Source organism: Mchenga conophoros, linkage group LG1, assembly GCF_057382185.1.
Source record: "Mchenga conophoros isolate Kocher_MC1m ecotype Shallow Benthic linkage group LG1, M_conophoros_male_GT1.1, whole genome shotgun sequence".
Classification (NCBI taxonomy): domain Eukaryota; kingdom Metazoa; phylum Chordata; class Actinopteri; order Cichliformes; family Cichlidae; genus Mchenga; species Mchenga conophoros.
Window position 1 is genome coordinate 37,561,496 of NC_140526.1, and position 17,214 is coordinate 37,578,709.

Below are 17,214 nucleotides of genomic sequence, written 5' to 3' on the forward strand. Positions count from 1 at the left end.
AGAAAGAACAACAACAAAACAAATAGCCATATGACCTTAACTCATTCACTTCTTGACCTCTAAACAAGTAGAGGTCAAGAAACTATATACAGTAGATATGCAGCATCTAAAATTCTGTAACAAATGGGGGGAATAAGGTCCAGCAGAGACCTGACAGGACCTGAAAGAGGCCCTTTAACTGAAACATGTACTCTTTGCATCGTCACAAATGTTCTCAGTGCATATATGTAGTGACTTGTTATCAGCAGGAGACTGACCATCTGGTTTATCGGGGTCACGGTTCAGCACAGCATAGCGTGGTAGATCAATCCCTTCCTCCTGCAGGATGCGATACACCTCTCTCCTGTCAAAATCAAATGAAGAAACAAAAAGAGGAACAAGCACTGGCTGTTTATTTTCACATATCCTGATTCTCTTCACGTGTATTTAGCTCAAATGATGGAAGTAGATAGTTTCAGTAAAAGAGCGCACCTGTCCTGTATGTAATACTGCATATTCAGGTCATTGATGAGCAGAGGATTTCTTAGTTTGGCATAGCTCACGGCCTTATCCAGCGGAAATCCTGTTTTACACAAACATGCAGAGAAACCTGAAACAGACTCTTAAACCATAATCTTCACTATAAGACAGCCACTCAGCTCAGTGTGCGAATGCTTGGGAACTTTATAAGATGATAAACACAGCAGAATGTGTGCTACGTCACACAAACATCATCAATATGTGACGAAGCAGGGAAGCAAGAAGCACAATGAGTCTGTTGTGTTTTTGCATGTGTGTTTCAGTTGGGGAGGGCACTGTACCCTTGGAGTGGAAGGAGATGAGGCAGTCACAAAGAGGCCATTTGTCCACGGGCTCGTTGAGGATTACGTCCTCTGGGAAGATGACCACAGTGATGTACTCGAACCTGCAAAGCCTCTCCAAGATCTGGGTCATCGGCTTGGACTTTGACTTCTTCATCATGCAACAGATCCCCACGACAATCTGTCGCTCTGGGGGCTGAACGAGGAAGAGGAGAGCACGCCGGTTAAACTTTCGGCTCTACGTACATTAACTGAAATCAACAGCAAATAAATTCTCTAAAAGTGCATCTGTAAAAAGACTAAATTATATATTTTTTTTAATATCACCAACTCTGTGACCTTCATTAAGTTCTAAAATTTACTTTACTTTCTATCCTCTGTCAGCATCTGGCCACCTCACTAATTCATGCATAGCTACATGTATTTAATCGAAGCTAAATACAAACTATGGTGGCTTTTAGAAACTTCTCATCTCTTTACATGTATGCATCTGCTAAAGAAATTAGCTAATTATACTAAACTGTAAAACCTAACATAAAGGAGAGCTCTATTTTATATTTGCATCAAGTATCACTACGTCCAAAGTCATGCTAAGTCCTAATGAATCAATGACTTGATTATTTTGAAGTAATCGACTGGTCAAAAGCCATGGATATACGGCTGCCATGGTGACAACATGATAGCTTAGAGCTTCCTGCTGCTGACTAATCAGTGACAATCAACTGTGACGGGAGAGTCACCCACCGAGTCTGTGTCTTCGCCGTCCTCATACAGCTCCATATCTGTCCTTATGCTATCTTCCAGGACCTCGCTCTCATCGTCCTCGCAGCCCACGAAGAATCTGGGAGCGCCACACCGGCTCTCGCCCGGGCTGTTGGGCTCTGACATCACAGTCCCCCACGGCAGCCCTCAGCATCCCGCCGCGCCATCGTACACCAACACGCCGCCGGAGCCAGGCCTGGGGAGAGGGATGGGACTTCTCTGCCGGGGCGACGCAGCAGAGACGGTGGACGAAGGCGGGCAAGGCTGAGCGGCAAGGCGAGACTGAACAAAGGGCACTCCAGCATAAAAGGTTCTGTAGGAAATTATGGTCCAGGCCGGTCCTCCGTGGTGACAACTTCACTCGAGCATTTCATTCTTCATTCAGCAAACTCACGTGTTAAACAGCTCGCTCGTATTTCACAAGAGTCTCCAGCAACGAGCTACGGCTCCACTTGTGTAATGACGGTCCCGTCGTCCATTTGTACGCAGACTTGACAGTCCTGCAACAAATGAGAGCACAACATGAAAGCTACACTTATGAGATTGTGCTTCACAGTGCAGACCAATGCTCATCTGCACTGCCTGTAGTCTGTTTGTTACAAGGTTACAAATATTAGCTGTTATAAATGTCACACTATGTTTAGCTCATGATTTCATTTCACTTTCGTGGTGGTCAGCATGTCCTGGAAGCGTTGTCCTAATAAGCCAATTTGCTGAGTGCGCAAAAACACATAGAAACTCTCTCTTTTTTTTTTTAAACCAACATGAAACAAGATTATTAAATGAATCCAGACATGTTAAACTGGCTAAATCCTTTGTTCATTCCCCCACAGGCCCAATATTCAAACAGTGGTTTGATTTAAATGTTTTCATTTTAGTCTTTCAGCTCCATAACAACTTTGTGTTTATTAGAAAAATTAACATCAAGCCTAATGCTCCAAATCTCACCCGATATTAAGCAGAATTAGCCTCGTCATTACTGGATTACACATTAAAGTGACGCTGCAGCCTGGTGCTGGCCGTCAGCTCTGTTCTGCCCAACATAAGCCGGTCACGGGCACAGGAACGTCAGCAGACCACAACTCCTCATTACTCCCTGGCGCACTAGATGACACAGCTGAACAACAAACCACTTCAGCAGCAGGCACAGTCACTCAGGCAAAAGCTGCAATGAGAGTACGAACCAGTACTCGATTACACAAATGCCTGAGGATTTCAAAGTCAGGGAACACACACAAAAAGGCCAAGCTCTCTCTGCAGAGTGTGGTTGTTTATTTTAAGCCTCCAGTGACCTGAAAACTCACTGCTCTTACGTAACGGCTTTCATTAATTAACACGACAGCAAGCAGAACGCCACAGAGATTTTGTTGTTGTTCAATCGTTTTAGGGACAACTCGTTTGCAGCTCGGACTCCCCTGGAGTTGTTCTGCATGCTCACAATAATCCATACTAATGGATTCCATGGAATACTATATTATAGTATACCATACTATGGAATCCATACTAATGGATACTGATCTTCACTGGAACATAATGTGATGGTAATAATGCCCTTCAGTTTGCCACCATCTTAAACACGCTGTTTAATCTGCCTGCACCATCCTTTTAAAACAGCTTTTTCTTTTTTAAATTGGAAACTTTAAAACAGCAGGGTGAACCCAGATGACCATATAAGGAATATCAGCTCTTACTGACATCACATAGAACCCATTCAAGAAAAAAGAAGCATTTGAACTGAGTATTCAGAGCATTTCTTATATTGGAAAATATACTGGGTACTGGTTTTAAATATATATTTGTGGACATGCGGTAAAAAACAAAATCACAATTTTCTGGGTGTCCTTGTAATGTTTTATTATAATAATAATAATAATAATAATAATAATAATAATATTAATAATAAACTGAGCTGTGTGCTGTTACAAAAATTAAGCTAATTGAAAAATAGGGACAATCTTTGAACATTTTACACATGAAATATTAAGATAATAATCCACAAACAGATACCCACAGAGGTACTCACAGATACACATTTCAAAGACAGCTTTGCATGACTGCAGCACCTGTCGAGCCTGTTTTGATGAATACTGCATTTCTGCTGAAATTCACTCTCACGCTTTCATTATTTAAATTAAACTGTTTTCATACCAAAGTGGATGAGTGTGTGAGAGCCTGAGCATTAATCTGCTCCTTTCACCTGCTTACTCCAGCTACCAGCAGGGCTGCAGTTCCCACTGAGAACACCAAGGTCATCAAGTCCTTTGTTTTTTTCATAAGACTATTGAGGTGATTTAGTCTTAGTTTAAATTCCACAGTTTAACAACGAGCTGCTGTGAGCTGAACCCTGCTGCCCCTCATTTTACACAGGTTTTTAAATGTGACAGAGCTTTAGTTTTCATTACTGATTTATTTGACAATTTTCCTTAACTAGTCCATTTCTACGGCCTGAAACAGGACTGTCTATAACGGTCCTGTATAAAAAGAACGCTCCAAATCAACCAGTGATATGTAAAGACCCCGAATATTTAAAAAAAACATGTAGGAAAGCTTTAAGCCTGGGAATACGTTTCGTTTTTAAATCTACAAAGATAAAAAAAAAAAATACTGTTGTTGCTTTTTGTTTTGGGGGCAATGAACTGAAGTCATTAATAGATTATTCAGAGCAATTCTAATACTGCACCACCAACTCCGGATGGGAGGAGGAAGCTGGCTCAAATTCAACAAAGCAACCAACAAAAGAATTCAATTCAGCATTATTATGTTTCTTCATAGTTGCCATTTTCCTCATTTTTGGGATTTGCCAAAATTAGAGACTCCCCAATCTGTTTAGATAAAACTCTTTTCATATCAGTGAGTTTCCAGCTTCCTTTAAATGTTTAATGGGGAGCAAAGGCACTCGACAGTGGAGGTTCACACCACTTAAACGACAATGTAAGCCTAAGACTGTGTGTAGATACTTTTTACTGCCAAATGCTGATGTTGCTGATAGCGGCACAGCTGAAGAGAATATAAACCTTCGTTTCTTCTCTATAAAGGGAGCAAATGTTCTCCTCTTGACTTGGTTTTATTTATTTTTTGAACGGGCGTGATAAATTGAAAAATTTCCTGACAAATCTTCACCCCCTGCGGTCAGCAGATGGTTATGTATGGAAGCTTTGAGATAAACTGCTGCTTAGTAACACTGATTGTATTACCAATAAGTTAGCCTATAAAAAAAGAATAAACCAATATGACTTAAACAGGTAACACTTGAAGTACAGCAAACAATACTGATGTTCAATTTCTGAACAGAAGAAAAAAAGGGCAAAAATATTTCTTGGTCCCTTCTAGTGAAATATGAGAAGTTGATGCTTTTCTTTGTAATAACTGATAATAAACACGATGTCGTTCGTGCCAGTCTGTTGTCAGGGGAAACTAGACCTTTGTCAGGTCATGTTTTCAGTTTATAGACAAGCTATTAGATGATTTACCCACCATCAGCTGCTGCTCTGACCTAAACAAATGAATTTCAGTATCACATTAGACATATTTAATGAGACAAGTACATTTAGTCGGGTATTGTACTAAAGTACACCTTAGATACACTTACAGTTCTACTCTACTGTATTTTGTGAGTATATGTTGTACTTTGTGCTCCACTTGAATAATTTTCAAGTTATTATTTTGCTGACCTGTGATCCAAGATTATACTGGCAAATAGCTCGCTCTGCATTTACTTTACACTGTACTTGTATTAATGCAGTTCTGCTTGACGCTGTAATTTTCCACTGCAGTGTTGCTACTTTGTTCCTCAATGATTTAAATACCAGTTTTGCACAATAGTGGAGAAAGTATGTATACAAAACTATTTCCAGCGCCCCTTTTCATGTAATATCATCGTTACAAGGGCACAGCACAGGATATCGAAAATCAATTTGAATGAAAGTAATATGTTTGAATATAGTTTTCTTATTTACAGTGGGCTCCACCAAACCGGTTCTTGGTTCTGTGTGTCAGTAAAAACAACCTGCTCGCCCCTGCTTTACCGACACAGCTAAACACAGTGATACTAACTACGTGAAGAGATTGCATTATTAGCATGGAGAAAGACGTTTTAGTGGCTCGGGTTCGAGTTGGAAGAAGGCCTGATGGGTTTAACTACATGAATATAACACCCAAGGCGGGAGAGAGCCAACTGACGGACAGCTCGCATGAACGACCCCTGACATGTAAGGGTCCGACTTTAAATACCATTGTATGCCAAAAGGACTTGCTGTCCCGAAATGTAGGCTACATAAACGTGACTCGTTATTAATATCCACATTTAAACCCCAAACCGCGAAAGCTGGTTGAATACAAAAGCCTCACTCGGCGAAGAAATTATCGTTAGGTGCCGTTACTTTTCTCATTTTTCATTTTGACATTTAGCTAATGTTAGCATTCAGCTAGCTGGCTCGCCAATGTAAACAAGTCTCCCCAAGGCCATTCTGTCTGCATCTGAAGCACAGTCCAACCAGCCCGGCAACTATCGGTGGTAACGCCTAACACCAGCTACATGCCAAGCACGTTCCCGTTCTCAGGGCTTCAGGACAAAAGTGTGAACTCACGGTGTTACTGGAAGATTTACCACTGCCATCGGCTCTCTTCCGTCCCTTGACAGTATGCATGTGAAACCAATCTTTTTATTTTTCTCAGGTTGACATAGGCCGATGAGCGTGTGAATCAGCCAATCAGAAAAGCGAACTTCCTGGGAGGCGTAACGTAAAAACAAATCACGTGTGCCAATGAGGGACACTCAGCCCAACGAAAAAAAAGGATCGTTAGCGTCCTCTAGCGTTGATACCAATAAATCATATTACACCCCATGAATTAAGAAGGGGATGTCGCTCAGGTCGATATGTGTGTGAAGGCAGACCAGCAAATACTTTTGTCAATTATCTTAAAGTTTTTTTTACCTTAATGAACTCTTTTTATGTTTTTTTTCCAGAGCTTAAGAGGAGGAGACAAATGTTTTGTCTGTCTGATAAGATTGAAATATTATGTGATATTTACTATAGTATTTAATTTTTGAAGCAGTGGTTATTTTTACTGGACCAGCGAGGATTCTGGGTAAAACTCCATGGATGAGGACTTAAAAGGACTCAAAAACATCTCTGATGGTCAGCGTCTCCCACCCCATGCATATAAATGCTGCTGAACTGCAGAGCTGCTTCAGTGCCAGACTGCTGCATCCTCGATGCATGAAGGAGCGTTTCCGCAGGTCCTTCCTCCCTGCAGCTGTCAGACTGTACAATCAGAACTGCTCCCAACAAACATAGATGTTTACATCAGCGCTGTAACTTGGCACTATTTTATCAACCGATTCACACTATAACCAGGAGTTGCCTCTTATCTGTATTTAACTTTAGTTAATTTAATAACAGTACAGTACTCTGTTTTTGGTAACCATTGTCCTTGATGTAAATATGTAAAAATTGTGCGTGTTTCTGTTCTGTGTCCTGTTTCTTCGTATATGTGTCTTTCTTGCTGCTGTCACACCCAAAGTTCCCCTTGTGGGACAATTAAAGGATTATTCTATTCTATAAAGGTCAGCCTCTTTCTCTTGTCACAGAAGAAGACTTCCAGCAGGAGAGTAGCCTTACGTGCTCCTGTCACTACTCTTGTTGGCAGTCTTTTCCCCACTCCACTGGTACCTTTTGTGGACAGAGATTAGAGGAGGCTGCTCCCTCAACCCCAGACCTCTGCTTTTCAAAAAGCAGGAATGGGAAAGAGGACTGCTGGGAATCCAAACCCTTTACTCCTCCATAATGAGAAGCATGAAAGAGAGCTGCACAGAGCTGGTAGAGGCAAAGAGGAAGAAGGTGAGTTTTGGCTAAAGGTCCCACCCTAAACTTCAGGTCAACAGGCAGGAACACAGAGGAGAACTACTGGGAGCAGTAAGCCTCGACCTCAGGCCTCAACTTCACAAACGGGAATGGGAAAAAGAATGATCTTCTTCAGTTCCTGTCCTAATGGAGGGTTCTAGGAGAGGCCCTTTGGGTGCCTGTTGTGGGCTGATAATACAAAGTGACAAACATGTTTGATCTACGAGTGGAAAACTGGAAAACCCTTTGTGATTGGCAAGGTTTACAAGGTTTTAGTATCTAGCAAATACCTGTTCCTCTGTAATCTTGGAAGCTGGTTTCTGAATCCAGCAGGACCACTGAAGCCACAGGATGCTTTCTCATGAGTCTGGCTGGGTTGGCAAGCTACATGCACTGGGGCTTTTTTAACATTTGTCTCTTTTTTAATTGATTTTGTTGTAAATAAAAGTACTAATATTTAATATAATTTTCATATTCTGTGGTTCTTATAGCTTGTGGAGGTCAGTGTCTTGTTCTACAGCACTTACTGCTGATGGGATCTAGCGTCAGCTGAGCATTGGACTGCTCAGACTGTCCAGGCTCATGGAGAACATGGAAATTCCACATAAGGCTGCTGAATGAAGGCATCAAGCATGAAACCCAACAGGAGTCAAGACAGGAGGACATACAGAAGATGATCTAAAACCATATATGTTTTTTTTTTAAAGTATGAACTTTTTGCAATTTTGCTTCTGTGCACCACCGCAGTGAATTTTAAATCAATCAAGGTGTGATTGAAGTGCAGACTTTCAGCTTGAATTCAAGGCTTTTAAAAACACCTTCCAGGAATTAGAGATGTTTAATCCCTTCATTTCAGAGGTTCAGCCTTTTTAAAAGGTGACCCTCACATCTTGCAGGAGCTTTCCTCTCCTCAGGAGCTCCCTCTGCAGGAGGGGGAGATACAGGAGAGGTGGAGGAAGATCTCAGCCTGAGTGTTTATTGTCTTATGTAGTCTGGAAGATGAGTGGATGGTGGGGTTGGTGCAGTTTTCTCTGTGGTGGTGGGGTTGGGTGGACTGTCCCGGGCTCTGTGGGGCCAGGAGGCGCTGCTGCACTGGGCCCCGGTCTGGATGGGCCTGGGCCCCCTCTCCCTGGCGGGTCGCGGAGTATGGGGGTGCCTACTGGGGTCAGCGGGGGAGCTGGCCCCAGGGAGGGGTCACTTGCCCCTCCCTTCCTTCCCTCCCCATCTCCAGCTGCCTCCCTCTTCCCGCTCCACCACAACCACCCACACATGCAGGACCTTGGAGTAGGGGTATGTCACCAGGGTGCAGAGGAGGCTACCCCCCCCCCCCTCCCCCCTCTGTCCCCTTCTGGCTGCCTCTGCCTCAATTTTATCCCACAACTTAGACATTCACATTACTCACACTCTCATTACACATACATATAGGATCTTGGGGGTGGGCACGCTACACGGAATCCAAAGTACCATCAGGGTGTACACCTCACCCCTGGCGTCGTTGCCCACCTCTCAATTTTAAATACACGTAGACATTGAGGGCTAGCAGGAGGGACCATGCGCTTACTTGCTGCTCTCTGGCAGGTAGCTCCATGCCCTCCTGGGTTTTAAATGCACCTTAGAACACACATGCATCAACACTACAATGAGCGGGTGGAGGGAGGTTTGGACTCTTCTCTCACCCCCATTCTCTGCGACCTGCTGGAGCGGGGGGGCTAGGAGGAGGAGTTGGCCGTCCGACTGCGGTCTGGAGTGTGGGGCCTTCCTGCTGCTGCGGAGTCGGGGCGGTCTGCCTCCCCCCACCGCAGGGAAAAGGGTAACACCACCTGGGTCTGGGTGCAGTTCCCCCTCCAGGGGCAAGGGTACCTAGACCCGGTTTGTAGAGTACGCTTGGGGAGTGTGATCGTGTGTACAGCGTCTCTTTATGTCTGTCTCCACGTTGGTTGAGTGTGGAGTAAGTGCATATGAGAGCACGAGGGTGGGAATGGATGTTTGTATCTGTGTGTGCCTGTATGTCTGTGTCTATATGTCAGGTTGGGTGTCAGGCGCCACCTCTCTGGGGACATCTCAGGTTTGGAGGCCTATCTCCCCCTACCACCACTTCCCCTGCCAGTGGCGGACTCCCTCAGACATCGGTGCGTTGGTGGTTCTTTGTGTCCGGGGATGGGCGTCCAGGTACACACCGGCTCACTCCTTGGCGGCTGCTTATCGGGGCCTGGAGCCTGGGGCTCGCTCGGGCCACTTCGGAGGTGGGGTGCCCCCGGCCTCTCGGCCTGGGGCTCGGTCACTCAGGCACAGCTGGCTGCCGGCGGAGCTCACGGGCGCGTCACTGCAACCCCCCCTGGCTTCTGCTCCGCGGCTGCTGAGTGAGCCCTCATCTGGGACTCTCCTCAGCTCTTTCTGGGACAGTGCCGCGGCTGCCCCTCTGTTGGTCTTCCTTGGTCTCTTGTGTTCTGGGGGCCTCTGGATGTCTGGAGTTTTGATCTCCTCCATACCTGCTTCATGCCCTGGAGGACAGGGCTGTGGCCCCCCCACACCCTCTAGCAGATCATTACATGAAGGAACCTTTTAAAAAAACAAGCGCGTCCATGCTCACAGGTGTACACACGGGTGATCACACACACAAACTACACCCTTTTTGGCTCCTACCTCAAAGCACACTGTGTTCTGTTGATCTTATGTGCTGCACAATAATGTTTAATATTTAGTATTTACTGTCATATTCCCATATATCATTGTGATGTTGTTTATTCTATTACTCTTGTTCTCTTCTGCTTGTTTTCTTTTTTCTTTCTCAGCAGGTGATCCAGGTGATCGATATATGCATTTTTTTTTTCTGCCCGTTCTGTTGGTTTTTGTCTTTTGCCCTTCTCCCCCGTCCCTCTTCTCAGCTGTTTCTCTTTCCCTCTTTCTTTCTCCCCTTCTTTCCCCCAGTCAAGTCTGTCCCGTATTCAGTAAGTGAAAATAAAATAAACAATAAAAGGTGAATCAAATGGACCATTACGGCAAGGCTGGGATGGTCAGTTTGGTAAAGTAAATCCGTTGGGCATCTTTGTTTGCCTTTAGACAACAATTCTGATGGCAAAAGAGCCAAACGGGACAGGCAAAAAAAATAAAAAAATAAAAAAATAAAAATAAAAAAAATAAAAGGTGACCCTGCACTCTTGGAACAAAACCTCCGTCCTGCCGCTGCTGTTGGTGTGAGGGCCAGCTTTGACGTCAGTGTTTCTCTGAGCCACTGTGTGCAGACAGGACCCTGTAACCACGGGATACTCGGTTACATACTTGTGTCCAGGCCAATGGGCGGTTGCAGAGGACTGCTATGAAAAGAGCATTTTATTAACAGCAGGCTCAACAGGGTGGTAACAAGGCTCTTCTGTAAGCGAACGTGCAGAGGAGTGGGGGCGCCCACATCCACAAATATTGCTGGTAAAAAATAAAACTACCTTTTAGTTGTCAGTGTATAGAGTAAAACGGGCTGTCAGGTGAAGAGACATCTTTTGTCACACATTCACTCAAATAAATCTAAATGATCGTATTCTCTTTCACTACTACGAGCGTCTGCCACAAAGACCCTCTGTGAGGAGGCCTCTGCTGCCCTCCACCCTCATATGGCTTCCATTTGCCGAAGTCAGGGGCGTTACACTCTCTGTGACTTACAGCAGTAGGTCAGCACACGTCAAGAGGTTTCATTATGAATGCAGATCCAGTCTTTGTGCCGCTGGACACCAGCCTGCTGCTGCTGTGCTTCCTGTCTCCAAGTCGCTGAACGAGATGATGGATTTCCTCTTTTTATTAGAAAAACACAATCAATGTATCCTACCGTGGATTTGGAGATCATAGCACAAGTTGATTGCAACGATAAGCTTCAGTTCATCACTGATAGAGATGATATCTTGAAATGAGCATTAAAAAATCCCCCAATAATGATTTAAATATCTGACACCTCAGAAGTTTAATTCCACTAACTGACTGTTGTTCAGAAACACCAATTAACCATCTGTTCTATTATAATTTCATTATAATATTCTCATAAGGATTCTGGCCATCGCAGTAAACCAATGGAAAGTGAACCAGTTCACATAGACTCTAGTATTAAAATGTCAAACACTCCTCAGTAGGTAGTTTTCCTCTTAAACTGTTCAACGGGTGAATTTTTTTTTTTACGAGATAACACAAGGTAAGATATTTGATTTGTCCCAAAAGTTCACAAGTCTACCATTTGGATACTGGTTAAGCTTATTGGTTTAGCTGTGGCCACTTTGATGGGTGTAGACTAGCTAACAGCTGTTTTCTAGGCCTTTTTCCATGAAATTGCGGCTCTGGGCCTGCTGTTGGTTGATTTTTTAAAATGAATTATAGAACAAATGTTTGACATATTGTGGAAGAAGATTTCTGCTTTTTGGTGAGTGAAAGTTAAGCATTATATTTGTATCTTACTTAGCTACTCTGTTTATGTGTGTCTGTGCATGCACCCTACATGGACGCACCACTTGCTAACCATTGTTAGCATCAGCTAATAGCTTAGCACTCCACCCTTTCTTCCAAACATGCAGCCATTTATGGCCGAAACAAAATACCAGGTCAGAAACGTATTTGTGAATAATCAGGTCTGCGGTAGCCATTAGTGATATCGTTATAAAATTACCTGAAATCATTTATGTTTATTCATTACTGTGCCTGTGTCTAAACAGGTAGAGTGACTTCCTCATTTATATTTTTTGCATATACTAGAAAAAAAGAAATAAAATAAAAATAAATACAGGTGAAAATTGTGCTAGTTATCCAAAGGGTTCCCTTTATGAAGAAGCTAGAGTAGCTTTAAGCTATTTTGCCACTACCTGTAAACACATCCTGTTTGGCCCACTTCAATGAGTTTGGGGTCAGAAAGTCATACAAAACACTTATAAGACTTCTTGTAAAGGGTGGGGACACATGTCTCAACAGTAGTGCCTTGATAGAGTAATCAGTGACTCTGGGAGTGGACCCAGCAGTGGTCTGGCTGAGGGAACTTGTGTTTTATTAGCTGTGATTTTGGCCCAGCAGAAGAAGGTCTGCTCTGTCCTCCACAGGACACGCAGCTCTGTGACAAACACCATAAACAGATTAACTACCCAATCTCATTTAAACGGGAAGGTAGCTGGATGTTTAAAATGATATATTGGCTGACAAAACTGTGACTACACTGTCATGATGACACATTAAAAAGTATTTTTAGATTTAGGAAACAGTCTCCATCTATCCCTCAAGCTCGGGTCCTCTACCAGAGGCCTGGGAGCTTGAGGGTCCTACAGTATCTTAGCTGTTCCCAGGACTGCGCTATTCTGGACAGAGATCTCTGATGTTGTTCCCGGGATCTGCTGGAGCCACTCGCCTAGCTTGGGAGTCACCGCACCGAGTGCTCCGATTACCACTGGGACCACCGTTACCTTCACTCTCCACATCCTCTCCAGCTCTTCTCTGAGCCCTTGGTACTCCTCCAGCTTCTCGTGTTCCTTCTTCCTGATGTTGCCGTCATTGGGATCGATCACTACGGCCGTCTTCTTCTGTTTGTCTACCACCACTATGTCCGGTTGGTTAGCCACCACCATTTTGTCCGTCTGTATCTGGAAGTCCCACAGGATCTTAGCTCGGTCATCCTCCACCACCCTTGGAGGTGTCTCCCATGTTGACCTCGTGACTTTGCGGCCATACCTGGCACAGATGTTTCTGTACACCATGCTGGCCACTTGGTTATGGCGTTCCATGTATGCCTTGCCTGCTGGCATCTTGCACCCTGCTGTTATGTGCTGGATTGTCTCTGGGGCATCTTTACACAGCCTGCACCTGGGGTCTTGTCTGGTGTGATAGACCCCAGCCTCTATGGATCTTGTACTCAGAGCTTGTTCTTGTGCTGCCATGATTAGTGCCTCTGTGCTGTCTTTCAGTCCAGCTTTGTCCAGCCACTGGTAGGATTTCTGGATATCAGCCACCTCCTCTATCTGCCGGTGGTACATACCGTGCAGGGGCCTGTCCTTCTATGATGGTTCCTCGTCTCCCTCCTCTTTCTTGGGTTTCTGCTGCCTGAGGTATTCACTGAGCACTCGGTAAGTTGGGGCCATCTTCCCAATGTATTCTTGGATGTTACACCTTGGATGTTACACCAGCTGGATAGCGTAGTGGTTAGACTACACGCCTTTGGAAAAGAGGATCGCAAGTCCGATTCCTGCCTGGGGCGTCTGTATCCAGTAAGGGTCCTAAGGCTAGACCCCCTATGCTAAGCAAGCCTACCGCAGACATGAGCGAGACAGATAAATATGAAGGCATGCCGGCTCGGACGTCGCCCGGATCAACAAGGTCCGCGTCAGGTGTTGAGGAACCAGGGCACCCTGACAAAAAGTGGGCTACTGGAACAAGAAGGCATCGGTGGGCAAGAGACGAAAACAGGGCGTTGTTGGAATGCTACTACGCAAGTAACCCCGGCGGAAGGGGCTACATGAATAGGATGAGGGACCTATGGATTCTTCGATACCCAACATCCACAATGACGGATGGCCAAGCTTGAAACCTGGATCCCCCGTAGCCGGTTACCAAGATTACGTGAAGTACCCTCAGAAGGTCTGCTAGATGATGTTAATGCAGCACTACGGGCAATATATATATATGTGTGTGTGTATTTTTATTTTTTGCACTGCATTTAAAAAACCCCCACATGAGTTCAATCATCATCAAATGTGCCTGACCCAGATTTGGTAGCGTCCCTCTAAGAAGATGATCAAGAAGATGCCTAATGCTACTTTGGGCTGCCTGTTTTGGACTCCTCCCGGGATCAAACTGGGGATCCATTGATCACACAAATGTGAAATAAAACTTTTCCTTTTATTTTGATGTGGTGTGCACATAGTTTTCTTTTAGTAAATGTTCTCCCACTGACTAAACACTTTGTGTTCCTGTGGACTACAGAGTCCTTGGCCAAAGTCACTTCATGCCGGTGTTTGTTTTTCCTTTTAAGCTTGATGCTGTAAACTCTGCAACACCTCAGTTCCTAAAAAAATCCAAAAATAAACACAAAACATCAAATTTAACTTGTTCTGTTTGACCGGATTAAATTTTAGACTCCAACAAGAGATTTGTTGTAGTTCCACTCTTCCACATAGCAAGCAAAAATAAACAGGCTCTGCTTCCAGGAGAAGTTCTCCAGGGGGGGTTTCTAACAAAAGCACTGGAGGGCAGACTTCCTGACTACAGCTTCTCAGGTCTCAAAAGATCAAATGGAAGTAGCTCGAAACTCATCAAACATATATAACAGCTGTGTCTGTGTTAAAGTAAAACATTCATTTAGGACAGGTGAAGCTTTATCAGCTTTTTCTTTGCTCTTTGTTTGAAATGCAATATCAGCTCACATAGTGAATAAAACAAATACAACTAAAAAAATGAACAAACGCTAAACAAAGCTTCATAAAGGCTTCCCTGCTGAAACACTGATGGCTATTTCCTTTAACACAGGAAAACAAGGAGGAGTTGCAAACTAAAGCCGCTCTACTGAAACTGTGATTTAAAAAAAATTAATGTGAAATTTATTCTCCAGTTTGTCAAATTCAAAAGGTTTGAGGCTCCTGGTTCTGGACTGAACCAGTACCAAAGACATGGTCAGTTGTAGCTAGAACCAGCACAGACAAAGAGTGACTCACACTAGGTGATCTGTACCGTGGTCAATGCTGATCGCCACCAGAGCAGCGCCCTCTCCCAGATCAGCTGATCTGAGTGCACAAGAGCGTTTGACCTGCAGAGTCCAGTTCGTAGAGTACAGTGACCATTTGATAAGGTGGGCCCGGCACGTTCAGTTGGACTCAGGCATGGTCTCTGTGCACTGTGCCATCTGCACCTGCCGACTGATCTCCAGTGCGTCACCAACAGCAGCTGCTCCATACAAATGTGTTTTTAATCACCACATGAGAGACTATAGTGTCTCACCGTTTCTCTGTTAGGGCACACATGCATAAATTGAGGCCCAATCCACATGCACAGGTATTTTTGTAAGCATTGCTTTTTCTTTGCATGTTGGCCTTTCTTCTCTTTGGGAAATATTACGGTGTGATGTTCTGCCTGAGAAAGAGTCGGTATAACTCAGCTGGTAGAGTGTGAAGGTTTGGATTGTTTCCACAGGGGATCTGCTCACTCACAGATCACCACCTCCTACAAAGCTGTTACATGTTAGGTAGCCTGGTACTTATACAGTGCTTTCTGCTCAATTTGAGCACTCAAGGCTCTATTTGAGTGCTCAGTTTTATTTCAGTCTCAGCAAAGTGGCGTACATACACAGAGAGGTGAAGACAAAGCAAACTGGTTTATTCTGTGTCATGCAACTCTCAGACAACAGCACTGTCTAAGGTGGCCTTTGCAGTGAAAGGAGCTTATGAATAAAGTTAAATGTCTCCTGATCCCCAAGGATTGAACCGAAACTCTGTCATCGATCCATGATGTGTGTGTGTGTGTGTGTGTGTGCGCTCAGAGACGACAGAATTACAATTATAATGTGCCTGTAACAGCCACAGGTGCATGAATAACTCACAGTTTACCGTTATTCTTATGTCACTGCATTACAAAGCTGCTTCTTCAGGTTCATGACAGTTTTCCAGCGTAGGGCTTGAGTCTTACAGTTTGGTCATCTTACCTCACTCTGGGTCCAGCATTAATAGCCCAACTTGTAGACACACCTCGTTCCAAAGACTGTGGATAAATAGCCTAAAAATGGAAAACTCTAAACATGGAAAACAGGGACAAGTGCTGAAACTCCGGGCATACAGGCGCAGCCGGGGCCTCCTCCCCCTCCTCTTTGAAGCAAAATCCAGGCAGTCTGGTTACAGTACACCATTCAGATTCAAATCCAGTCAGGCCAGTGCTCCCACTCTGCATCCATCAGCCTCCCATCACAGCATTCATACACCTGAGCAGCAAACTGTTAAAATCATAATTTGTGTTGCTGGAGGAAAAGAGTATTACCATCATTACTCAAACTCAAGCTAGATCCCAATCATGAGTGTCAATGGCACCAACCCATTAGCCATGTGAACGCTCTGTAATTTCTGCCCTACGAGCAGTGAAAGAGCAGCTTTGTTCCTAGTGTAGAGGTCCTTTATACTTTTTCAGGAGTGAAATCAAACACAGAGAAGGTGGGGGTGAGGCCTGATGGCAGGGTCCATTAATGAGTCCAGGTCTGACGTCAGGACAGCAGAAAACCATAAGGAATCTGTAGGGTGCCATTATTCACTTTATCTGATTAAAGGTTTAGTTTTTTATCATAAATCCTGCTGTGTGAAATATTTGGCTCAGAAATACCCTCGCATTTACTGTCACTTCATCTCTGAGACACTGCGTCTGCCGAACACGTCTGATTGTGAACATCAGCTGAAGAATAGCACCAAGTCATTTTCACCATGTCTGTGGGATGCTGCACATCCTTCCAGCTCCACCCGTTTCCCCTCTACACTCCCATCAAACGAATCACGAACCAACCCCCTAAAAACCCTGCACCGTTCTTTCAAAATAAAAGCATGGCATGATTCTGTTTTACTTTCTTTATAACTATGACACTTTTTTGGACACAAGTTAAATTCCAGAACATACAATAACGTTAAGTAACTAAAATAAGCTCGCTGACCCCCTGATTGAAATGTTACAAATCATACTTGAATAGTAATGCCAATATTATTATTTTAAGACAACAACACAGCTTTTTTTTTGCCATTTTAAGGGCTCATAGTAATTACATCATCACTTGTCCAAAACCATGTGGGACAGCTTATAGGTTTCCATGTATCATCACATGAACTTCT

At 44.1% G+C, this 17,214-nt stretch overlaps 1 protein-coding gene across 8 annotated transcripts in view; it reads right to left on the minus strand.

The window, feature by feature from the left end:
- The window catches only part of ppip5k1a (diphosphoinositol pentakisphosphate kinase 1a), a 30,152-nt gene extending 23,854 nt beyond the window's left edge, over nt 1-6,298 (minus strand). For all 8 annotated transcript variants that reach the window (XM_085277265.1, XM_085277259.1, XM_085277250.1 and 5 more), the window contains exons 1-5: nt 6,149-6,298; nt 1,545-2,062; nt 801-996; nt 472-562; nt 258-343 (exon numbers count right to left, since the gene is read on the minus strand). In XM_085277265.1, the coding sequence (XP_085133391.1) occupies nt 258-343; nt 472-562; nt 801-996; nt 1,545-1,688 (517 nt within the window). In that variant the 5' untranslated portion in view covers nt 1,689-2,062; nt 6,149-6,298. The remainder of the gene's footprint in view (nt 1-257; nt 344-471; nt 563-800; nt 997-1,544; nt 2,063-6,148) is intronic.
- Nucleotides 6,299-17,214: the final 10,916 nt, after the last annotated feature.